At 35.6% G+C, this 26136-nt stretch overlaps 2 protein-coding genes across 3 annotated transcripts in view; both read left to right on the top strand.

The window, feature by feature from the left end:
• The first annotated feature begins 6288 nt into the window (after positions 1 to 6288).
• On the top strand, positions 6289 to 12345 carry LOC132271907 (probable fructokinase-7). Its single transcript, XM_059773415.1, has 7 exons — positions 6289 to 6664; positions 7584 to 7801; positions 8772 to 8984; positions 9083 to 9280; positions 9478 to 9618; positions 10031 to 10147; positions 11966 to 12345. The coding sequence occupies exons 1-7, from the start codon at positions 6643 to 6645 to the stop codon at positions 12098 to 12100; spliced, it is 1044 nt and encodes a 347-aa protein (XP_059629398.1). The 5' UTR covers positions 6289 to 6642; the 3' UTR covers positions 12101 to 12345.
• A 2346-nt stretch (positions 12346 to 14691) lies between these two features.
• LOC132271906 (uncharacterized) overlaps positions 14692 to 26136 on the top strand; it is a 29651-nt gene continuing 18206 nt past the window's right edge. For both annotated transcript variants that reach the window (XM_059773413.1, XM_059773414.1), the window contains exons 1-4: positions 14692 to 14903; positions 15032 to 15063; positions 16112 to 16209; positions 16326 to 16408. In XM_059773413.1, the coding sequence (XP_059629396.1) occupies positions 14802 to 14903; positions 15032 to 15063; positions 16112 to 16209; positions 16326 to 16408 (315 nt within the window). In that variant the 5' untranslated portion in view covers positions 14692 to 14801. The remainder of the gene's footprint in view (positions 14904 to 15031; positions 15064 to 16111; positions 16210 to 16325; positions 16409 to 26136) is intronic.

Genomic DNA, 26136 nt, shown 5'->3' with positions numbered 1-26136 from the left:
AAGATTGTTTACCTACTTACAAGCATGAATTAAATTGTAGAACAACCCATCAAGCATAAGTATAATCTATCAAATTAATTGAAAAACTCATCTAATAAAAACCATGTCTAGCCATCACTAGATTCTCAATTAACCACATATAGACATACAATTAATATAGAAAACTTAGTGTAGAGATCAATTCCCAAATAATCACACATAAGACAACATGTAATCACATAGAGAATCAATAAAAAGAATTAATTCATATGAATCATGTAAGACATAATTCCCAATTTAATCACATATAGACATGTAAATAAACTAGAGAATTAATAGGAAGAATTAAACCATAGAAATCATATAAATATACCAAGATTCATTTTATTCACAAAGCTAAAACACTAATTACAAGATATTATTCCCCAAAAAGTATGAAAAAGATAGAGGTTTAGATTACAAACTTGGGGCTCATCCAAGTCCCAAGGAAAAGTCTAGCCAATCATGGAGGAGGTGGATATGATCTTGGAACCCTCAAGGGCAATCCCCAAACATGGCTCCATCTTTTTCCTCTTCTTCTTTGTTGAATTCTAGAGAGAGTGTGTGTAGATCTTGAGATGTGTTCTTGGTGCCTCCACTCCTCTCTTTTCTTCTAACCCTAATCTCTAACTTTTCTAGAGAGAGAAAATTAAAATTAAAATGTAAAAGTAAAATGATAAAAAGCTCCTCTACCAAATTGGTTCATTTAGATTATATACAAGCCTCTTTGAGCATGCACCAAATCAGAAATAAAGCCTATGATTGGAGGAAATTAACAACTACACAAGTTAGGTAGAGTCTGGCGCGCTTGGGAATTAGACAGCACACTGCCAGTAGTATTTTCGATCGATCGAAGATTCTTGATCGATCCAACACTTAACTTCGATCGATCGAAGCTAACGTGGCATCAAAATATCTTCCAGCCTTATCCACTTTGCTGAGCTGGCATCGCCTCATTTCGATCGATTGTAAACATCTTCGATCGATCGGGATTCCCTTCGATCAATCGAAGCTCCTCTGGTGCAATTTTCTTGGCTTCTTTCTAACTTTACTCCTTAGCTCCAAAATTGAACTAAATGGCACTTATTAGCCTATTTGAATTTTATTGACCTGAAATAAGCAAAAACACAAATAAGTATCTAAGACATGAAAATAAGATAGTGAATGGACTAAAATACCCTAACTTAGGTGTTAAAATGCATCACATTTGAGCACTCATCATATATATATATAAAGAATAATTATAATTTTATTTAACTAACCTAATCTCCAAGTGGGCTTGATTAGTTAGCAATTTGGAATTGGCCCATTAAAGTAGGTTAAGTCAATTGAGTCATTTGTATTGATCTATGACCCATATTTGGTAACAGGCTTAGGTTATTTGGCTAACCGGCCATAATTCAAAGTGAGCTAGATTGATGATACGCCCAAATTACAGCTTAAACCCATTATGTGAATTTTTCAGTCTCGATATTTTGGGTAATTATGTATTGTTGGTATTGGAATATATAGTCTCAAGATATATATGTATATTGAATCTGGACCAAATGGTTTTTAACAAAAATATTTTAATATTTATTTATTTATTAAATATATATTATTTTTTAAAAATAAATTTTATGTGATTAACCCGAATAAATCAAGAAGTCACACTTACGGACTAAGATTCTCTGCTGTAAACGGGTCGTGTTGTACTCATGCTGTAGTGAAAGAAAGGATTTTTTTTAAATTGATAACTTTAAAGTCCAACCGAAAAATGAATGATGTTAAATATATATATATATATATATATAGAAAGAAAAAAAGGAAAATAAAATGTCCTCTTTTGCTTCAGCGCCTTCCTACCAAAACAAAAAGAAAAAGAAAAAGAAAAAAAAGGAAAAAAAAAAAAAAGCTCTTCTGCTTCAGTACCTCCCTCCTTCATCATTGTCCCGTACGCCATCTCCCTTTCTCGTCACGATGTACCTTAAAATAGCATAGTTGTACTGGGTTTCTCAGGCATCACCTAAAAAATAAAATAGGAAGAAAAAAGAGAAAATAAAATATTTTCAAACACTTTTTTTTTTTTTTTTTTTTTCTCAACACCTTTAATATTTTTTTTAAGTTATTTAATTTTGTTCTCAACACTTTTTATTAACACTTTTTAATCTTATTCTCAACACTTTTAATCTTGTTCTCAATACTTTTTAATTTTTTTCTCAATACCTTAAATTTTATCCTCAACAATTTTTAATCTTTCTTCTCAACACATTTAATGTTGTTATCAACACTTTTTAATCTTGTTCTCAACACTTTTTAATCTTGTTCTCAATACCTTTAATCTTGTTTTCAACACTTTTTAATCTTGTTTTCAACACCATTTAATCTTGTTTTCAACACCTTTAATCTCTAACTTAACACCTTTTAATCATTACATCAATACCTTTTAATTTTTATGTCAACACGTTTAATCTTTACCTCAATACCTTTTAATTTTTATGTCAACACGTTTAATCTTTACCTCAATACCTTTTAATTTTTACCTCACTACCTTTCAACATTTTTTAATCTTTTTTCTCAATACCTTTAATCTTATTCTAAACACCTTTAATCTTGTTCTCAACACTTTTTAATCTTTTTTCTCAACACCTTTAATCTTATTATAAACCTCTTTAATCTTGTTCTCAACACCATTTAATCTTGTTTTCACCACCTTAATCTCTAACTCAACACATTTTAATCATTACCTCAATATCTTTTAATCTTTATCTCAACATTTTTAATCTTTATCTCAATACCTTTCAACACTTTTTAATCTTTTTTCTCAACCCCTTTAATTTTGCTCTCAATACTTTTTAATCTTTTTTTTCAACACCTTCAATCTTGTTATTAACACCTTTTTTCATTTTTTCTCAACACCTTTAATCCTATTCTCAATCTCTTTAATCTTGTTCTCAATACTTTTTTTTATCTTATTCTCAACACCTTTAATCTTATTTTCAACACTTTTTAATCTTTTTTTTCAATACCTTTAATCTTGTTTCTCAACATTTTTTAATCTTTTTTCTCAATATCTTTAATCTTGTTTTCAACACCATTTAATTTTGTTTTCAACACCTTTAATCTGTAACTCAACACCTTTTAATCATCACCTCAATACATTTTAATCTTTATCTCAACACTTTTAATCGTTATCTTAATACATTTAATCTGGTTCTCAACACCATTTAATCTTATTCTCAACATTATTTAATCTTACTATCAACATCTTTAATTTTTTTCTCAACCCCTTCAACACTTTTTTTTTAAATTTTTTTTCTCAACACATTTTAATCTTGTTATCAACACCTTTAATCTTTTTTCTTAACACCTTTTAATCTTATTGTCAACATATTTAATCTTATTTTCAACATTTTTTAATCTTATTCTCAACACTATTTAATTTTATTTTCAATACCTTTAATCTCTAACTTAACACATTTTTATCATTACCTCAATACCTTTTAATCTTAGTCTCAACACTTTTGAAAACAAGATTAAAAAATGTTGAGAATAAGATTAAATGTATTGATAACAACATTAAATGTATTGAGAAAAAGATTCAAAATTGTTGAGGACAAGATTTAAGGTGTTAAGAAAAAGATTAAAAAGTATTGATAAAAAGATTAAAAAGTGTTGAGAGTAAAATTAAATAAGTTGAGAAAAACATTAAAGGTGTTGAAAAAAAAAAGTGTTGAGAATATTTTTTTTTCCTTTCTTTAATTTTTTTTTTCTATTTTTTTTTTAGGTAATGCCTGAACAACCCAGTACAACTATGCTATTTTGAGGTACACCATGACGAGAGAGGGAGATGGCGTACGGGACGGTTATGAGGGAGGGAGACGCTGAAGTAGAAGATGATATTTTGTTTTTTTTTTTAATAGGGAGGCGCTGAAGCAGAAGATGATATTTTATTTTTATTTTTTAATTTTTTTTAACGTCGTTCTTTTTTTTCTGTCGGACTCTACTCGCTTATAGCAGAGGATCTTAGTCCCACACTTAAAAGGAGAAATTCTCTCTTTTTCTTTTCTGTTTTTTTTCCTAAGCGGAAGGATCAACCTTACCTAAAACAAATAATTATGACAGTAGAAGATATTAATTCAAACCTGAAATTGTAATTGTTTTAGACCTATTGGAGAGAAAATATGGTCACGTATGAAAATAGTTGACAAAATCAAGCACCCCTTGAAGAGGGGCATTTTACCTACAATAATATCCTTCCAAATCACGGATTGTTCATGTCACACGATGTTGATTGGAAAGTTGGTTATGTGCATTAACCATCCTCACAACTACAACCGCTTCATCAAACAAGAGGTGGTCGTAGTCCAATAGGTGAGACTATCCCAAGTGCGGTGGTCTGTTTTTTCTAGGACGTCTCTACCTCTTTATAGTCTGTTTTGGTATGAGAAAGTACAAAAGAAAATAGTAAGACAGATTTCTTAAAATCACCTCTTGTTTTTTTGTTCTAAACTAAATATTTTTTCCGTTCTTTTTATTAATATAATAATCTAATAATATTTTTTCACAAAAAACATTTAATTAATTGACTTACCGTTAGTCAAAGTCGAGATTATGGGTCCAGAAAAAGTTTGAACGCCCTTTAACAAAAGGCAGGGACGGAACCAGTTTGATTCAGGGGGCACGTGTCCCCCTAGTCCATTAAATTTATTATATGTATTAGTATAATATTTGAAAAAAAATTACTTTATGCCCTCTCTGAAATTTATTTTCTTTCAAAAACAACCTTGGAAATGAATTTTTTTTATACATATAAGTATATAATTTATGAAGTATTACTTTGTGTCCCCTGAACCTAAATCCTAATTCCATCCATGATAAAATAGTACGTATGTCAATTAGTTTGTCGGTAACGGGCATTTGAACATGATAAATTTCAACTCCATCTCCTGTAGCTTGATTCTCTTGAGCCAAATGGTCGGCTAAAGCATGGCCTTTAGCAGTTTAACAACTGACTTCAAAGTAAAAAGTGTAGGGTTCAAGTCCTTGTGAAATAAAAATAAATGGTCGGTGTCCCAAAAAAAAAAAAAAAAAAAACTCTTTTCTCTTCTTTTATTTTTTATTTCTATCAAATAAGAAAAAAGAAAATTATAGCAATATACCCTTTTTTTTTTTTTTGTCCTGTTCCTTTTCTTTAATTATTTTGTTTACTTATATTTTTTTGTCGCTTTCATTCTCATCTAAGTAAAAGAAAATAAATACCATTCAAAAGAGTTTCATTTTCAAGAAACATAATAATCAACAACCATTTTCATATTTAAGGGACAAAGGATCAACTTCGTATTTCACAATGAGACCTTGAGTCTCGTTTTCTCCCATGAAGTCTATCCTAGAAAAATCCCATTGCCCTTTTGGACCCTTGTGCGCAACTTCTTTCATCTCACATTTTAAATTTCTAAATTGATGCTGTTTTCATTACTAAATTCAAATTGCCTATTTTTTAACAATAAACTTTTAGTAACGGTGACAAATTTTGTGATGTTCTCATCAAAGAACTATATATATAATAGTATATAAATATATGTTTTAATTTTTTTTTTTTTTCAATGCCTCTTTTTAGTAAAAGGAGCATCTCCCCATCCACCATATTATTTGCAATTAAAGATTTTATTTAAAAAAATAATTCTTGTATCAAATATTTGTAATGAATTGTTAGACCTACTCTTTTAATTAGTTAATTATGTAATAAATAAGAAAGTAAATATCTCCACTTAGTTCGGTTAGGCAATTTAGTGCAAGTATTCGGTGTGACTGAAAATTTTACCGTATTCACATTCCCTTAATGCTAAATTCACCAAATTTACTTACCAAAAATAAAAAAAATATGCACTCTAGCGATCTTGCCTTCAACTTATAAATAAAGAATCAAGTATTACCATTTTTTTTTTTTTTTTTTTGTCATTTATGTTAAAAATAAATTAACCAAAAAAAGAAAAAAGAAAAAGAAAATTAGTGTATTTATGAGAAAGAGAAATTACCACAGCTGTAGTCAAATGACGCTTCCTCCCATTTCAAAGGGAAACTCGACGGTTGCAAAAAAAAAATCTAATGACATCTATCTTTTTTATATATATTATTAACAGATAATAAATAATCACTTGGATTCCATTTTCTTTTCTTTCTTTTTTTCAAGAAAAAATCCCAATTAGATTGTCCATTTATTATTTTTTTGTTTTTCGGAATTAACTCGATTATATATATGTGTGAATATATATATAATCAAGTAAAAAAATGAAGTTTTAGCAAAAAAACAAAATAGCAAAAAAGCAAAAAAGCAAAAAGAAAAAACTAAGAAATTAAATAAAGTCGAAACTAAGATGCCATTTATTTTTTTTGGAAAACTAAGATGCCATTGCAGTGAGGACAAAAATGGTAAATGACATATAATTTGATTTCCTTGCCAACTTCGACCACCCTCCAAGATTACATCCACCTCTCCACTTCCTACTTTTTCCTTTTCTCTCGTTTTTTTTCCATTTTTTCTTCTTCTTCCTCTTCCGGTAAAATACTTTTCTTCGTTTCCTCTTCTCATTAATCTCTCTCTTAAGCTGTCTCTTTCACCTCTGCTCTCTCTGTTTCTCTGAAATGGCTGAAAAACCCACTTCAGGTTCGTCTTTTTTTTCGCTTTCTTTTTTCTACTTCTGTAATTGCTTTTTATGTGGGTATATATATAATCTTTATATTGACTCAGAAATTTCGCTCTATGAGCTTATGAAATCATTTTAATGGATAAAAAAGAAATCTTTGTATTGGTTCAGAAATCTTGTTTTCTGAGCATATGAAAGTTCGGTTTTAAGTTTTTGATAATGGGTTTTTTTTGGTTTTCAACTAATTTTTCTTCTTTGAGGTAATATTTGTATGTTTTATAGATCTATAATGGAATTATAGATCTTCCCTCTCTGACCCATGATTTTTTTTTATTGGATGCACTTTTTGTGTGTATTTTTCGTGTAGATTACTATCGACCTTGATGTGTGACTCTGTTTGTTTGGTTCTCACATTTTTAACATGGGTCTTTGTGCTATTTGTATATGATCCAATAAGCAACCTATATTCCGATAGTATTAGAAAATTAGCACAATCACATTTCTTGTATGAGTTCATATTATAATATTGCAGATTCTTTAGGACACACAACCTTGGAACCTGATTTGGGAATAGTAGTCTGGAGGGACTATAAATATAGGTTAACTAAGTTTAATAAGGGATTGAATCACTGTATAGATGGGATTGTGGTTTTTAAAGCAGAGGACCCCCAAAAGGTTTTACTCTTGTTATCCAAAAGATGGGAATTTTAAAGTGGAGAAAAAAAGATTAGTTCCAAAAAATTGGTTCTTACTTGGTGAGACATTCCAAACAATTACTATGTAATTTAGTTCAGTATGTGCAATCCAAGCCGGACAAACTACTATATTGTATAGATTACATATTAGAAGGCTCAGTATGTCTTCTTTTTCATTGATCAATGGTGTACTCATAATTTGACTGCAGTTGTTATTGATTCTAAAGCAATTGCGTTTGTGCAGGTGATTCTAAAGATCTGCCTTCGAATTCAAATGGAGTGTTACAGGGGAATAGTTCAGTAGTTGTTTGCTTTGGGGAAATGTTGGTTGACTTTGTGCCAACAGTTGGTGGAGTTACGCTTGCGGAAGCCCCTGCCTTCAAAAAAGCACCAGGCGGTGCTCCTGCTAATGTGGCTGTTTGTATAGCAAGACTCGGAGGTTCTTCAGCTTTTATTGGGAAGGTGCCTTTTGAACATCTTTCTTCATACTCATTTTGTGTCATAGACTTGAGGAATTTTCATTCTATATTTATATTTGTATTGCTCCATCTATAGGAGTTGGCTCATAGTCCCAACAAATGACATATTAGCAATGTTTTTCATGATCTACTATTAGAATCTTCTCTTTTGAACTTGATCGTTGTTTATGCTTCATGAGCTCAAGTGCAGATTCCAGATAGAGGTCATGATTTATATTAGTTTCATCAAATTCCAAAATCTTAGAATACAGGAACAACTTTATGGTCTGTTTGTCTCTTTCTTCTTGCATACCTGATGATGAAGTCAAGCTTTTATTTAAACTATCAGCTCAGCAGGGACTTGAAGTTATAGCATCCATGTTACATATAGATTAAGGAAGTTTTAGAAGTGATTTCTAGTGAAATATGATTTTTCTCCGCTTGTCCTTCTGGTAAATGGGTTTGTTGGGTATGTTCCATGTTGTAACATGTTTGATATGGTTACTTCACTCGTGTCAAATAAACCAGCACGAATGGTAGTGATTTAACTATAAGAGAAAATTCTAATGATCTCGATATAACTAAAAAATACAAGCATTTGTGGGCTCAATGCGAAAATTGTTGTAGATTAAATTATAAGATTGAACACCTTGAAAAATAATTTATGGAGCTTCATGGAACCGACTGGCAATTTGCAACCACAACATAATGCTAGAATTTCTCGTAAACATACATTATTCACCATTGCTACATGTTTTGGCTCATCAAGTTACCTTGAAAGCAATATCTTTTATGTCTGTTTCATAGATCAATAACTCTATGTTATAGTCAACTGTCATGCTTTTCATTCAAGTGTCTCAATGAAATCTGAAATTCCTAGTTAATCTGCATTTAGCAGGCAATTACTTTGTCATAGTTGGTTTGCTCTAATTTGAATGTACTTCAAGTTCTGAATTCGACCCATTTCATATTAGGTAGGCGAGGATGATTTTGGGTATATGTTGGCTGACATTTTGAAACAAAACAAAGTCAACAGTTCTGGCATACGTTTTGACCCCAGTGCAAGGACTGCGCTGGCATTTGTTACACTCAGAGCAGATGGCGAGCGTGAATTTATGTTTTTCCGTAATCCTAGTGCTGATATGCTTCTTCGTGAAGCAGAACTTGATCTAGACCTGATTAAGCAGGTTGGCTTTCCTTTTTCTTTCTTTGATCAAGAATATAGCACAAAAGCTATTGATTCTAGAATGGTGATTTGTTTAGAAGTTTTACATATCCAATGCAGGCAAGGATTTTCCACTATGGTTCCATTAGCTTGATTGAAGAACCATGTAGGTCAACACATCTGGCTGCAATGGCCATTGCCAAAAAGTCCGGTGTCATCCTCTCTTATGATCCAAATTTGAGATTGCCACTATGGCCATCAGCTGATGCAGCTCGGAGTGGCATAATGAGCATATGGGACCAAGCAGATATTATTAAGGTACTATTTTTTAAATTATGAGATTCATGAAATAATCGTAGTTATTATTAAGGTACTATTTTTTAAATAATGAGATTCATGTAATAATCTTAAGTATTTGCTCCTAAGGCTAGTATAATAGCCTTATGATTGTGTCTATGACTCAAATAGAAATACCATGTTACATAACTCACTGGCGTTCTTCGATGAACTGGCAGATTAGTGAAGAAGAAATATCATTCTTGACCGGAGGTGATGATCCTTATGATGATAATGTGGTATTAAAGAAACTTTTTCATCCCAACCTTAAGCTTTTGCTAGTAACTGAAGGGTCTGAGGGTTGCAGATATTACACCAAGGTAAGTTTTATCTACTTTATTCATAATACCGATCGCAATAGAAATAACCTTAATTTTATGCATTTCATTTTTTCCCTTATAAAAGGGGTCAAAGCCCTCGGTGTGTTGAATTTTAGTAGGCCATGTGGTGGACTTGAAATTTTCCTGGTTCTCTTCAATACATAATTTCGTTGATTTTCATAACTAGGAACCCAACAAACTGAACATTCTGACTTACAAAGAATCGTCTTAAGCTGCTGGTGACATACAATTGCTGAATAGTGACCATGTGCATGATATTTAATAACTATGTGAAACCTATACTGATATTTAGTTTGCTTAAGCTGAGTAAATATGATTATGTAGTTTGATTTATTTTTCCATTTCACATCCAATTTTTTCAGTCATTGACATTTACCAACATTTCGTGCAGCAATTTAAAGGTAGAGTTCCTGGTGTTAAAGTTAGAGCTGTTGATACAACTGGGGCAGGTGATGCATTTGTGGGTGGAATACTGAAGAGTTTAGCTTCTGACATAAATCTTTATCAGGTATATCTTTGCAGTGATTCATTTGGTTATGTCTTGACTTGAAAATTGGTTCATCATTGTTTCCTCTGTGATATAAACTAATGTAATTGCTTTTGCTATGTGGTTCACTTTGTGTGCTCCTATCAATAATAATAATAATAATAATAATAAATATATATATATATATATATATATATATATATTTAGGAGCTGGGAAAGGATAAATATACTAATCCATTGTATTTTTTTCCTAGTTGCAAATGTTGATAATATATATATCCATTGTAATTTCACCTGAGGTGGATTAAGTTGGAAATATTAATTCTAAGCTACACTGATGGTTACACAAGTACAAAATAAATGAGAAATTCACGTGATTATCATTCATATATACTGCCCACATATGTCAGTCACCTGGCATTTCATAAAAGAGCAAGTCTACTATGATGGTGCTCTAATTGAGCTTATGCCCTGATAGCCCTTTTATTTGTGAGGTTGTAACATCAACCTTTCCATCCAACCACACTGATCGGGTGAGCTCCACGAGAGCACCCTCATAATAGTTTTTCCCATTAAAAAATAACAAATTTGCTTTCAGCACCTTTATCTCCGAGAAAAGCCTAATTAAGTAATTAGTCAGCTCAAAATTTTCATTTCTAGAATCAAGAATGTGATTTTTTTGCAAATTAATGTTATAATTTATCAACACGTTTTCTAGATAACTAGATATGTATGAATTGAGTAAGAAGATGATTTATTTATTTATTTTTTATGTTTTTTGTGTGATAGAAACTTGTACTTACCATTGTTGATCTCCTCTTAGAGTCAAGCATGTCTTGTAGATGCAAATTATGAAGCAAGAGCCTGTTTCTTGTTTTACCAGGATAACTTGGATTTCATGGAATGTTGAATTTCCCCTGTGATGGGTGGGAATATGAAAATATTGCCTTGTCATTTCCCTTTAGGACATTCCTCTGAGGAGGATAGTGAATTTAGCTATTGTCCTCCATCTTAAATGCTAGTTTGAATGAAATACTTACCATCTTATTTTTATCTCAGTTTTAGGACCCTGTGGATTTTTTTGAATTTTATGAAATACCCAAGCATGTCATTATAGTGTCTGAAAGGCTGAGACCCTCGTAACAGCATATAGGACATTGCAGCGTATTTGGTTGTGGGTAAAATATGGAGTAAAGGAAAGGGAAGGGGAAAGGAGGAGTGCTCCCCACTGTATGGTACAAGTGAGAGGCAAATGAGGGAGAAGCTCTCTCTCTTCTCCATGCACTTTTTGTTCTACCCAAAAGTGGGCAGATAATGGGAGGAAAACATCTTCTCCATACACTTTTTTGTTTCACCCAAAAGTGGGCAGATATGGGAGGAAAACATCTTCTCCTCCCCACCTCTATTGACCTTTTCTTTTACTATTTCCTAGTTCCTAGTTTTTCTCGTTTCTTCCCTACTCAATCAAATAACACAAGGGAAATGCTCCTTTCGTTATTTGAAGTGTATCTCTTTTATACCTCCTGCCTTTTCTTCCATCCAATTTTCCATCATTTAAAATGAAGTTTATCCCAGAAACAATAATAGGGAGGGTCAGAAACAAAAGAATAAATTTTACCCATCGAATCATCGATGCATTATTAATACCTTCTGAACATTTGGTCTACCATTCGCTATTTAACCAACCGCTCAATGGGATTTTGGGTGACAAAAGTAACTGCAGTTTTGCATTTGAGATGGTATTGCTCACTTATCAACAGATTTAATTCCACCTGTTGTGCAAATCATTTAGTGCATGGTCAATCAAATCCATATATTGATTATGATTTTTTTTGGCAGGATGAGAAGCAGTTAAGAGAAGCTCTTCTTTTTGCAAATGCTTGTGGCGCGCTCACTGTAACAGAGAAAGGAGCAATACCAGCTCTACCGACGAAAGAGGCAGTCTTTCAAGTCTTAACAGAAGTAACTGCATGAAGGGAAAAAATGTCACAACTCTCTCTCTCTCTCTGTGCGCCCGCGCACATGTGTCAGGCTAATGTAATCTGGATTCCCTTGCGTGGGGTAATAATGAGCTGTTTGCTACTTTGTAATTTTCTACGCGGTATATGACTCTCCATTTCATTATTGACAAACATATTCTCCAAGCCCCCATTCTTCATGGCTTATGAGAATTAGTTGTAGTTGCACATAGAAAAAATGTATTGGTTTTTAGATAGAAATAGGAATTTGGTTCATTATGCTATGATTCCTTATGTGCTTGTCAGTTTACATGGATATATGGCTCTAGAAGGACCGAAAATTAGCTTGAAGAAGTAGTTGTGCATTATATTTCAATGAAGCCTCATAATTTTAGGAAAGAACTCACCATCAGCTTGATCTCAAATCAGGTCCAAAAATATCTACAGTTTCATGCTCATATTGCAAAAGTACCAAGTAGTTGTTTCCCTTGTTTCTAGGATCCCATGCTTGCCCCCCATTTTAGGGAAATAGTTTTTCTTTCTTTCTTTCTTTCTTTCTTTCTTCCGTCTCTAAATCCTAGTTAATCAAAATTCAAATCAAACTATTTCTTGCTCGAAATCAGTAATTGAAGAGCAATTTAAAAGAACTGTAACTTCCCTTCTGGCCTGCTTATGATTAGAAACCTTAATCTTAGGAGCATACTCACACCAGCATATCCGTAGAAACCTTCCTCAAATTCAGGATAGAAACATCTTCTCCGGTCACTCTGAAACAATGGCATTTGCCGCTACTACATTGCAATCCTCAGGAAGCCAGAAAAAAGTATCAGTACCCTCTTTATTCACCTTTCTTTGGATACATCTTTTGGCTTTCATCCATGATCCATATTGATTACCCCCTATCAATCCATTCTGTTGAGCTCACTCCTCGTTGCAGTGTTTTGAGGATATGCCCAATGCAGCCACACACTACCTTTTTATAGCATGAGAAGCTTCCTGCAGTTTTCAAATATACCACCTCATAGGTGATACATTCCAAGTCTATGTTAAACAGCTGAACCCAAAACTCGTAGTTACAAAAAGTTTGATGGTCAAAGTTCATGTTATGTGTCAGCAAGGGACTAAGACCAACAATTCACTGTTAGAACTCCATGGTCTGGAATCCAAAACTCTCTTCATAACACTTTCATCTTCAAAAGGTGAACTGAAAGATGCCCTCTTTAGTTTTCACTATTTTAAAAGTAATTGGGTACCTATTATGTTGCCAATCCCAACATCATTGATCAATGATCACCCTATCTGTGATTACCTTCCCAACCAGATTCTTAGAACACCATTGAACACCTTCCTTCATGTGACTTTCAATGATTTCAATTGGTTGAATTTCAGAATTCATTAGAGATTTTTTCGATTTAATTAAGTAGAAGTTTGCAATTTATTCATCAATAAGCTAAAGAACCACCAAAACAATTGCACTAATGGGGGAATATAACTTCCCACTACTACTCACAGAATCAGAGCTCAAGGGCTGGCTTCTTGGTTTTCTATTTTTCATAGTGCAAAAACCCTGTATGGTTTAGTGTTTGAAGTCTCATAATATAGTATGACCCTGGTTTGAGACAATGAAAACAGTTTTCTATTTTAGAAGTTATACAAAACCAAACACATTGTATTTTTTTGCCTACTTGGATCTATTTTTTAGAAACTTACCACAGTGTGAGTTTTTAGAGAACAATTTAAAGCCATTTTCAAAAATTTTGAAAATGCGAAGATACCATATAATTAGAAAATACAGAGAACAAATTGGAACTTAAAAAAAAAAGGCTAACCTTGTCTCGTTTATAACACAAGCAGCCACAACGTCTTTTTTTCTCTCTCTCTCTTCAACATTTCTGCAACTACTCTCTAAATCTTTTCAAGTGTTGTTTATATCTCCCTGATTTTAGGTCTGTCAAAACCTTGATTCTTTCTGATATCTTGAAAATCATTCTTTACACAGAGACAATGTGGATCTGATTCTTCAAACCTTTTTTTTTTATTTTTTTATTTTTTTCAGGTGAAACATAGTAACACTCTTTGTTCACTTACATCACACACTATCCCCCTTCCTTCCTATTCATAAATTTTTAAAAATTTATAGATCTCTTTTTTATAATTATCTTTATATATTTAAAATTCTAAAAAATAATTTTTTAAGTGACGAATTAACTGAGCTCTACCATATCACCATGTCTCTATAGGAACCAAAGAAGGACCGTTCATAATTCAAACAATTCTGTATTTGATTGTTGTGTCACATCCACGTTAGCATCATATGGCACGTCCGTATATGTATTGTAAGACTTATAAAATAGCTCAAATTTTTTTTCTACGGTAATATATTAAATTGGAGAAGTAGCAATCACACAATCATATTCAAATCACCCTTCCTCCTCCAATGCCTATGGCATGTGCGATTTGTGCCATTGAATCATGAAAGCGATCCAAATGGGCAATTTCGACATTTTAATGTTTAACAGGAGAAGAGACATAAACGGGTCGGGTAGGATCCAAATACCGGGCGCCATTTTGATCCAAGAATGATTTAATATCAATCCAATATATAGGATAGGCACATTGTATATACGAAGAATGATATTGGATTGTTTCATGTTCTAGAGTTTGATCTCAGAGATCCAGAAGGCCATTTCTGTTAGAATCTCTCGAAGAAATCAGAAATGGCCACCGATGGCAATACGAAGACGAATCCTTCTCTCCTTCCTGAGATCGGACCTGATGGCCTCGCAAGAGAAGCCCCCGTCATCGCCTATACCGAGAAGGTCTCTCTCTTTCTCTCTCTAAACATATATACATATACAGGCATATATATGTTGAGTTTCGTATGGACTTTGTGTGTGTGTTGGTGAATGCATTGGAAGTGTTTGTGAATTTGTGTTCATTGTGACAGATAATAGCGGAAGAGCAGGTTCAATTAAGGAAGTAAGTCGAACTTACTTCTGATTTTCTACGGATTTGTTCCTGTTTATGTTTCCATCATTCAAAATTCTGTTAATTGTGCTCAAAGTTCTGGTATCAGATGTTTTTGTTCTTTGTTTCCTTGTCTACATTGATTTAGTGTTTGTCATGCAAGTGCTGTACAGATTTAATGATGTTGAAAAATGAACACAATTTCATACCTTAAATTGCTGAGAAGTTATAGGAGAAGATACGTAAACGAAATATCCAGATTCAGCATTTAAAAATTTTACTTAGATGATCCTACAGGCAATTAAAATGCAACAAGAGATGAATACAGTTGACCAGTTGATGGAGTACATAGAGTAAGGTCTTTTTTGTCACTACTAGAAGTCTTGTTAGAACATGAACTTGCTGATAACAACATTTTGATTAGATAGTGGTTTACAATCTGCATGAGGAGCTAAATTATCTTTCATGATCTCTGTGATTGGCGGTATCTTTTGAACCTATTATGTTTATGGTATTGGTTTTAAAAAAGAAACAAGAACAAAGAATTCATGTGGCAAAAAAATAGATTTCATGTAGCTAAAATGAGAATGTTGAGATGGATGGTAGAGGTGACTAGAGGATATAGGGTTACTAATTGAAGTATGAGGAAGAGCTAAGAGTGACGCCTATTGGTGATAACAGAAAAGAAAATAGACTCAAGTGGTATGGATATATACAATGAGACCTGTAGTGGCACGAGTAAGAAGAGGAAGACTAATCTCTATAGACGATAGAAGTCGAAGAGGGTGACCGATTTTAACAGCGGATGAAGTTATTAAAATTGATTTTAAAAAATCAAATATTATACTTGTAATAGAAAAGAATGCAAACAGAGAATTCGCATTGCCGACCTTGTTATGTCTGTTTTCAGGATGTAATTTGTACATATGTTGATAAAAAGGGGAAGTATTTACCAGTATGTTGAATATGGTGTCCGTAATTTATTTGTTTCTTCATCGTCTGATATTAATGTTTTTATTCTTCAAATGTTTTGCTTGATCTTCTTCTGATACTTTCTCAGATATATTGAAGAAAACTATTCTAAAATTCGTGATGTTGAACGAGAGCTAACAAATCTTTCAATGGAGATGAAACTCACAGCTGGGCCAAAGAAGGCAGGTTGGTACATTTCCATGTAAATTTTTCTCACTTTGAATTATGTGGATGTTTCCTTTATTGGAATGTCCAGTTGTTTGATTATTGTTGTTCATCTTATGTATTGCATATAACTTAAGCACTTGAACATATGAGAAAGAAAATAGAAATGTCGACCGAGAGAATTCGTGTTGCTAAGCTGAAGGAAGAACAAGCACATAAGGTTTGCTCCCTTTACTTACTAGACTTAGTTACAGTCCTTGTTGAGCATTTAAAATATTTTATTAATCATTGGACAACATGTTTCACAGTACATATATACTGCTCCTTGCTGCTCCTTGAAAAAGTATGTAGTTCTAATTCTTATCGACTGCTAGTAAACATAGAATTATGTACCTAGAGCATTTCTGAAATCTATCTCAAGTAATAAATGTGAACAGGAATTCGAGTTAGGTGCACCTACATACTATCTAAAGCTAAAAAAATAAAATAAAATAAATAGGGTCTGGTAATTGTAGTGATCGTAACCCAAGGCTCTGATACATTAAAGAGCGTGTGGTTAATTAGAACTAGAGGGGGTTGAACATGTCTTGTGAATATTAATTTGCATCTAACCTTTTGAATTATTGTTAATCCTTAAAAGGGGTGAAATCACAAAACCCCCTTATACTATCAAATTTCTATCCTATATATATGTATTTTTGATAAATAAGATTATATTAGAAAGCGTTCAAAAGGGGAACGTATCCCAGGCACTGTACAAGGTTGAAACCAAAGAAGTGGTTCTACGGACCCAAGGAACCTAAAAAGTCAACAATATCCTCTATAGATTTAAACTTTCTCCCCATAACCCCACTAAAAAGAGAACTAATGATAAAAAATTTAAAAGTCCCAGGCGGCATTCTTGTTTGTTTCTAGGTGGTTTCTGGGTTGAAGATCAATGTTGGAAAGAGTAAGCTTGTCCCTGTTGGGGATGTTCCGAATATTTCCTTCTTAGTTACAGTTCTTGGGTGCAGGGTAGGTGTTTTTCCTCTTCCTTATTTGGGACTACCTTTGGGGGTCTCCTCTAGGAGGGTGGGGAGCTGGGATCCGGTAATTAATAGGTTTGAGAAGAGGTTGGTAGGATGGAAGAAGCAAAATCTATCGAAGGGGGGGAAGGTCACTCTTATTAAGAACACTCTCTCGTCCCTTCCCACTTACTTTTTATCTTTGTTTCAAATCCCATGCTCTGTCGCCAAAAGGATTGAAAAGATTCGAAGGAACTTTCTCTGGGGTGGAAGGGGAGAGGAGTACAAGTATCATCTTGTTAAATGGGAACAAGTTTGCAAGCCCTTGAAGCTAGGTGGTCTAGGTATCTGAAAGTTGGTTCCCTTTAACAAAGCTCTTTTGGGAAAGTGATTGTAGAGATTCGTTAGGGAACGTCATCGCCAGAGGAGAAGGATTGTTTCGTGTCGTTTTGGGGAGGAGAGCAGTGGTTGGTCCTCCTGCCCAGTCTCTATTGCAGGAGGTGTTGGCATGTGAAAATTCATTCGGAGGGGTTGGGATGTCTTCTCTTCCCATATCAAATTCAAGGTTCGCGATGGTAGGCGACTAGGCGTGTCCGCTTTTGGGAGGATTTATGGTGCGTAGATCAGTTGTTGTCTTGCTCCTTTCCTAGACTTTATAGTATAGCCGACGATAGACACGCCTGCGTAGCTGATTGTTATCGGCTTAATAGCAATGGGATTACATGGGATGTGCGCTTTAGGTGTTATTTTTAGGACTGGGAGATGGATGAGGTATGTGAGTTTTTGGATATGTTGTATCAGTAGGAGGAAGTTGGCAGAGGTAGTGATGACATTTTGTGGGTTCCTTCCTCCCATGGAAGATTTGGTGTTCGGTCCATGTTCCTATGCCTTTCCAATTTCGTTGGTCCTGCTTTCCCATGGAAGACTATATGGCGCTCCAAGGCTCCACTTAGAGTAGCATTCTTTTTTTTGGATTGCCGTCTGGGTAAGATCTTGGCGTTGGACAACTTGAGGAAGAGAGGCAACACTCGTTAATTGGTGTTGTCTATGCAAACGAGATGGTAAGTCTGTGGATCATATTCTTATGCATTGTCTTGTAGCGTACGATTGTTAGAACCTCATCTTCGGCATATTTAGAATACATTGGGTAATGCCTCAGTCTTCCAAAGGACCAATTAACGCGTGGAGAGGATGCCTTGTGAGATGCTATGCTCGCGATTATTGGAGGATAGTTGATAGTTCCATACTGTGTTTGATGGTGCATATGGAAAGAGAGGAATAGCAGAATTTTCGAAGGAAAGGATTCGCCGTTGACGACCTTGAAACTTCATATTCTTCGCTCTAATTTTTGTTATATGAAAGGAAGCACTTGCTCCTCTACTGATGACGTAGTTGATCTTTTGGACTCTATAGGTCCTTAAGTTCAGCTTTCGTTTTTTGTATTAGGGACGCGTTCCCCTTTTTAATGCTTTTCTAATCGATAATTACTTATAAAAAAAATATAAAAATTCAAAGTCTTAATGGAAGATTCCTCCCTATTGAAAGATCTTCTATTCTGCTCCTTCCAATTGCACCACCGAACACAAAAAGAACCGCCCACCAAAATTCACGAGCATGGGCTCCCACAAAACAGTCTCTCCAAGCATCGAGGCATAACCCAGTGGACGCCAAACAAACCAAAAATAAGGCTCCAACAATCATAAGCTACAGGGCAATGCAATAGAAGATGGTCCACCAACTCCCCATCCCTTGTACACATACATCACCAATTAATAGTAGCCTGTCTTCTCTTTCTCAGATTATCCATTGTCAATTTATTGCCCCAAAGTTATAACATGTGATGATCGGTCTAATTAACTTAAAATTACCACTTTTCAGAAATATAACATGGGGTGGGGTTTAAACCACCTTAAAAGTAGTAATAACAATTGAGCAACTAAAGAAACAATCTATAAAAATATATAATTTTAGTTAGGCGCGCCTTAAGCCTAACATGCCTGTGTAATAGGCGCGCCTAAGGCAACTCGACTCACCCGGGCTGGTGCAAGGCGCAATTGATGCGCCTTGATGCGCTTCGCGCCTAAGGCGCCCCAGGCGCGCGCCTTTGACAACTATGCCCCAAACTGCCGTCCAAACAAAGAAGGCCACTCTGAAAGGAGACTTCAAATGTCAAATTGTCTTCCACTCTGCTATTTTTTCTCGTTCGCTCTCTTTTATCATCTCTTACTCTTCTGGGTTTCTCCATTCTTGTTTGCCCTCTGTTATGCGATCTTTCTTGGAAGTTGCCCGGTTACCCGGTTTGTTTATGTAAAATCATACTTACTGAGGCCCTTCAATATTTGTGGACGATGATTCCGTGGGGAGGAGAAAGGAGGAGCTTCGGTTATGCCCGGTGGGTAAATTTGATAAGGAAGTTGGAGATCGGGCACAGATTTCAGTTTGGGCCAAAGTTGTCAAAGGCGCGCGCCTGGGGCGCCTCAGGCGCGAAGTGCATCAATTGCGCCTTGTACCAGCCCGGGCGAGTCGAGTTGCCTACCTATTACATAGGCGCGTCAGGCTCAAGGCGCAATAAAGGTGTGCTTGACTGAAGTTATATATTTTTATAGATTGTTTCTTTAGTTGCTCAATTGTTATTACTGCTTTTAAGGTGATTTGGGCCCCACCACATGTTATATTGCTGAAAAGTGGTAATTTTAAGTTAACTGGACCCCACCACCACATGTTATATTGCTGAAAAGTGGTAATTTTAAGTTAACTGGACCCACCGCCACATGTTATATTGCTGAAGGGTGTAAAGAACGTAACCAAAAAACCCTCTCAGTCGGTCGACAATTTGGGGCTCTCTCTGGTGTGCGATCGCAGGTATGCTCTCTCTCCTCTCTTCTTCTTCTTCTTCTCAGCCAATCCACAAGTTAGGGTTTTTTTTTTTCCTCTCTTCTTCTCCCCCCTTCAGCACCTTCTCTCTGTTCTTTTTCTCTTCCCTTCAGCATCTTCTCTTTTCTCTCTCCTCTTCTTCATCCTCCTTCAGTTTGTCTCTCCTCTGTTTTTTTTTCTCTCCCCTTTGGTAACTTATCTGTTCTTCTTCTTCTACAACAACTTTTTCCCTAGTTCTCTGTTTCATCGTAGTTCTGCTCTTTTTTTTTTTTTTTTTTAACACTTCTCCTCCCCTTAGGCAGTTTCTCTCATCCAAGTTCAGCATCTCCCCCCCCCCCCCCCCCCCAAGCAGCATCTTCTTCTTCAGCAGCAGTTTCTCTCTTTTCTATTTTCTCTGTTCTTTTTTTTTTTTTTTTTTTTTCGGTAATTGCCATGTTATTGCTGAATTTGCTGTTGATTGCCACATTATTTTCTGTTAAGTTCCATGTTATTGTTGTTAATTTCCTTGTTATTGCTGTATTTGCTGTTGATTGCCACATTTTTACTGAATTTTCTGTTGATTGCCACATTATTTTCTGTTAATTTCCATGTTATTGCTGTTGATTGCCACATTATTGCTGTTAATTTCCATGTTATTGCTGTTGATTGCCACATTATTGCTGTTAATTTCCATGTTTGTGCGCTTCACTTCAGTCATGCGCGTGCCTCGCCTTGCGCCTCAGGCTCCAGGAGACCCTGGCGCCTTAGTGTGCCTTCAGCCTTTAACAACTATGGTTTGGACGTCTCGTGCCTGGAATGTTTCTGCTGAATGGGTGGTGTCGCCACTGCCAGATTCTTTGTTCCTCTTTCGTCTTCCCTCTCAGGCAGAGGCAGATAGGGTGCTCAAGGAGGGACGCCGCAGGAAGAATCGACAAAGCTTGCTCTTTGTTGCCCTCAAAAGAGACACCCAACAATTCACTTGTCACACCAATATTCTCCTTCAGTCACCCCTTGCCTAAATCAATGTGTCCCTGCCCTGTAGTATCCGTACCCTTCCCTTCTGGATGCACCACAGCCAATCAAACCCAAATTTGGATGACTCAGTCCCTCCCATAACATTATGTCAAGAGCCCCGCCCCTATGCTCCTTCAACACATTTCCTTCATCACATTCCAGCCCCTTCTCTGCCTCATCACAGGACAGTCAGTCAGTCAGCTGAGCTATCCCAACCACCGTCCTACCAATCATATTGGGTATCCCGGACCTTACTTGCCATATCATCAGTCAAAGGTCCGTGTTTTTCCAATTCTTGAACCTACAAAGCTGCAGACTCATCACTAAGTGTGATTCAGATGTTGCTTCCAACACTACCGATCATCCTCTCTGGTCTACCAATCGCATCATCAGTCTGAGAACTCAACACAACTTGTCCAACAGATCACCCCTTTGATTCTGAATAAGATGGAGCAGAACAAGAGAAGTCTCAGAGAAAATTGGAATTCCCCATGCTGCTCGTATCATTGCCTCGGTCTAAATTCTTTCCAGTCGAAACAGTCTTCGTCACATCCCTTTCTGACTTCCCAGAGCAGCCACAACAATCAGAGTCCTCCTCAATCTCCTCTGATGAACCATCCTCAACTACCGCATCAATCACAGGCGATAAATTTTAAGAGACCACCGACAGACCATCATACTCCACCCCCACAACACTCCTCAACGCCCCACAAGGAGTAGAAGAAGGAGCAGAGAGGGAGCTCCGAGATTTCAAGAGAGAGGACATACCAGATTCGAAGTCGCAGTTACTGTGCGAAACCCACTTCTATTTATCCTTTCTTGTCCATCGCCTTCCATGTCGACGGTGATGGTGATCTCTCTGAACAACACCCTTTGAAGTTGGGCAACATCCACTCAAACCCTTCACTTGTTCATTCAGATTGCAGAGGCCAAAATCTGTTGCAAGTAGTCATTCTTTGGCAGCACTCTCCATGCCGAAAAGATTTTCCCACCAAATCAGAATTCTTTTTGTTCAAACTAACCTTTACCTAATTCTCCTTCTCTTCCCCAGACCAATACCTTCCTTCATAGTTATGAGCAGAGATGGCAGAAAGCACACTTAAATAAGAAGAAGCAAACTTTGGCCCATTCCGTCCAGGCCCATCACGACTAGACCCATCATTCGTAGAATTTAAAAGCGCATCTCTCTCACGTGCTTGTCCGCTTGATCTCTTAGCTGTCAGCCATCTGCAACGGGAAGACTCCCGATGATGCCCACGTGTACGTCCTGGATCAAATGCTTCCCTACTCGCCTTCCACGCGTGAGCCACTGGTCGTCCCTGTCCTTGAGCCCCTTTCTTATCCTGTGACGCCGATCTGTAGCCAGACCGTCGATCCATGCGTCTCTTCCCCTTTTTCTCCGGCCTCGACTCCATTCCTCCACTCCCACCAAAAGAATCAGCCTTTGCCCTTAGGCACCAGAGGGATGGATTTCTTCCACCGAAGATATCCTGTAGGCCCACCATCTGTCTTCCATGATAATGAAATCAGGAATCACTCCACTGTCAGCCATAGAGATAATGATCCTCTCAGTATCACACATTTCGTAAGCCTCCACATCCCAAAACCCACCATGAAGATCCCCAATTGCTTCGTAGAGCTTCTGACACCATAGATGCAGAGGTAAGCCGTACATAACAACTCTCATGTGCTTGGTTTTTTTTCCCTCAAACCATAACAGCCGACATGATAGCACCAGAGATCAATGAACAGCTGCACTTCCCCCCACATCTTCTTTCCAGTATTCAAAACCCTCTGGGCTTCCTTCTCTGACCGGAATCTGAACAATAAAAGACCGTCGGCCAGAGTAGAGACTATAACCCCACTCAATATTTTCCATTTCTTCGTTGTGCACTCCTCAATCCTCTATAAAGAACCCACATCTCTTTCAAACCTCCCAACAAGGCACGATTTCAGAGTCGTTTCACGTATATTTGTGCTATGGTTGTCCACCTTGAAAACCTGACCTCTGTTTGTAGAAATTCTTTCCACTTCACCCTTCAGAGAAAGGCGGGGAAGACTCGCCACTTCAAGAAACGACCGATTCGGACCTTCAAGGGCTCTCATGGAAAATGAACAAGCAAGAAACAGAAAGAAAAGAAAGAAAACTGGGTTCAGAGGATGCCGGAGTAGAAGACTCCGACGTCTGAGAAACGAGAGAAAAGCGAACTCCACATCAAGTTACTGTAGTGGGATGTGGAAACTGCACATCCTGAATTTAGAAGAGATTCCTTGTTTGTCTATTAGTTCTCAGTTCTTTTCTTCAGTGAGAGTAGAGCAGTTTGGTAGCTTGAAAGGTCATCACCTTGAGATCTATAACCCCCTTTACTAACTAAATCCTCTTAAAACCCCTTTACTTTTAAAAAATTGATCAACTAACTCCATTTCCGTTCATTTGCTGTCAATTTATAGCAATATGCTTATCATGTGGGTGTCAAGTGCGTAGTTTACCTCCCAGTATCACCAAAATTCCCTTTAAACCCATTCATAAATTTTCTAACATTTACCCGACCCGAATTAAGATCCCATTCATTACATTTGCTCAAAGGTCATCTTCTTCTTCCTCGAGAGTGTCGATCTGAAACCGTAGCAATTCAAAATTGGTATTTTAAACATCTTCTTTCTCAAGATTATTCTCAAACAGAAGCCCTAGCAAGTGGAAATTGCTTTCGCAGCCAAGTCTTGAATGGGGAAACTGTTGTGTTTTGTTCTACCTACTCTATAGCAGATTGAACCCATGTATTATGACTGTTATATGTATAGCAGATGGAGGAGCTTTCGATTCCCACGTATGCGATAACTGGGTCGATCCCATGTATGATGAACGATCATGTATGGACCAGTTGAATGTAGCATCCAGCATGCCATTTCTTGTATTAACCTATTTATCCTTTCAACTACACTGTTTTGTTGTAGTGTACCTGCAACAGAGAACTTATGATTTATTCGTAGCTTGTCTCAGTATTCAATACATTTACCTAAGAATTTTATACCTCAATCACTTTTAATTCTGTCAATTTTATAGTTTTTTCATTTTAAATTCTTTGACAATTCGATTTAAAATTATTATAAATATATGATTTCCCTCTTAAGTAAGCTATCCACATATACCTAAAAAATTGTCTATCATTACTAAAATACACCTTCTACCACCTATACTTTCTATAGGTATCCAATCCATGTGTATTAGATCAAGTGGCTTAGAACTTTTATAGCTTGGGATGTTCTCTGTGATACTTGAGTTTGTTTGCCTATTTGATACCGACCACGCACTCCTACTAGTGACTTGCTAAATTCAGGCAACCTTCTAACTAGATCATTTTTAAACTTTTTTTTATCAAGTCTTTATAGTTCACATGACCAAGTCGTTGATGCATTACGGTCATGATATCGGTTTGAGAATTATTACATGCTACTGTAGTCTCGAACTGTATTACATAAGAGTTACCTTTGGGTCTCCGTGCCTCTTAAGCTACTATATCCATCCTTATCTATTACTATACACTCATCTTGTAGAAAATAGACCTTTTGTTGCTTATCACATAGTTGACTGATACTTAGTGAATTAATTTTTAGCCTATCTACGCAATAAACCTATTCTAATTCTCGAAAATGTGGGATCTTTACTGTAAATAGCCTACAATGGTGCTAATTTTCCATTCCCAAACCTAACTGTACCACCATAACAATCTGTCAATGTGGAAAAGGACTTATTACCAGTCATGTGCTTAGAGCATCCGCTATCATAATACTAATACTCAGAGTCCTTTTTTTTTTTTTTTTTTGATAAGTAAATACTCAGAGTCCTTAGCTTAAGTGTTGTGTGGATTACTAAACACTCTACTTCTTTCTTTCTAATCTATATTTCATTGTTAATCAGAGTGAAATTCTTGTCTCTTGCCTTTAGTCTCTCTAAAGGAGAAGTTATCATTAGCTTTTTAGTTCCAAAAATCTTTTCCTTAGAAAGAGAATTTTTTTTTTCTTTCTTTTTCTCAAGGGCATTTATGTGTTTAATGCATTTAAATTTGATGTGAACTTTTTCTGAACAATAGTGACGTGTTGTAGTATACTTAGGGGATCAACTTTTTAGATTTACTAGTTTCCTTATAACAAATCCTATTTTGGTAGATTTTTAAACCTTAGCCTTAGAATCTAGTATTCCAACAACATTATATATTGCTTTTAAGTTCATCACTCTAGCTCTTATCTGGACTTTTAGTCCTTCATTTGACTTGCAAGACTGTGTAGCCTCTAACTCTGAAGCTTTAACTTTGCTAACTTATATTTTTCAAAATAAATTTCCATTCCTTTTAACTTGTTCAGCAACTCAAAGTTGTCAACTTTTAAACTTAAGATTTCATTATGTAATTTAGCAAAAGCTAGCCTAAATATATCATCCTAATTATATTCAGAATCAATTTCATTATGAGTTTATGTATTTCTCGGTTTATCATTCAAGGCATCACAAATAGAATAATCATGTTTAAGCGAATATCTCTCTATAACAGTAACTATTAGAACTTTAGAAGTTGGATCAAGTAAGTTACAATGATCTTCATGCATCAAAAAATCTAAGAAAGTATAATCATTAGAATACACAAAACCAACCAATTATATCTTCTTAATATCCATGCTCTCCCTATTGATAAACTCTCCATATTCAGTAACCTACTCCGATACCAAAAGATTATTATAGTGACTGGAACTTAAGGCTCTGATACGTCAGAGAGTGTGCTGTTAATTAGACCTAGAGGGGGTGGGGCTTGAACAAGTTGTGGATATTAATTTGCAACCAGGGACGGAGTTAGATTTCTTTTTATCTTTACTATATATACCTATAATTTTTGTTAAAATCCTAAAATTGCCCCCCCTAAATTTTTGGTAAAACCCCGTTATATATACTTGTCCCCCAATAAAATTTTAGGCAGTGAATTTTCTCAGCCCTGCCCCATCCATCCCCTCTCTCTCTCTCTCTCTCTCTCTCTCTCTCTCTCTCTCTCCTTATTTAAACAAATAACCACTCAACTTTTTTGTTATT

The sequence above is a fragment of the Cornus florida genome, unplaced genomic scaffold, assembly GCF_030987335.1.
Source record: "Cornus florida cultivar Cherokee Brave unplaced genomic scaffold, ASM3098733v1 CherokeeBrave_3.0.0_Hap2_Chr08, whole genome shotgun sequence".
Lineage (NCBI taxonomy): Eukaryota > Viridiplantae > Streptophyta > Magnoliopsida > Cornales > Cornaceae > Cornus > Cornus florida.
This window is presented reverse-complemented; position numbering and strand designations above follow the sequence as displayed.

Excerpts from the sequence above, each read along its gene's own strand:
- LOC132271907 (XM_059773415.1), top strand. The coding sequence starts at position 6,643 with ATGGCTGAAAAACCCACTTCAG. Across the intron at positions 8,985-9,082 it reads ATCTAGACCTGATTAAGCAG|GCAAGGATTTTCCACTATGG; the intron begins GTTGGCTTTCCT and ends TATCCAATGCAG. Across the intron at positions 10,148-11,965 it reads CTGACATAAATCTTTATCAG|GATGAGAAGCAGTTAAGAGA; the intron begins GTATATCTTTGC and ends TTTTTTTGGCAG.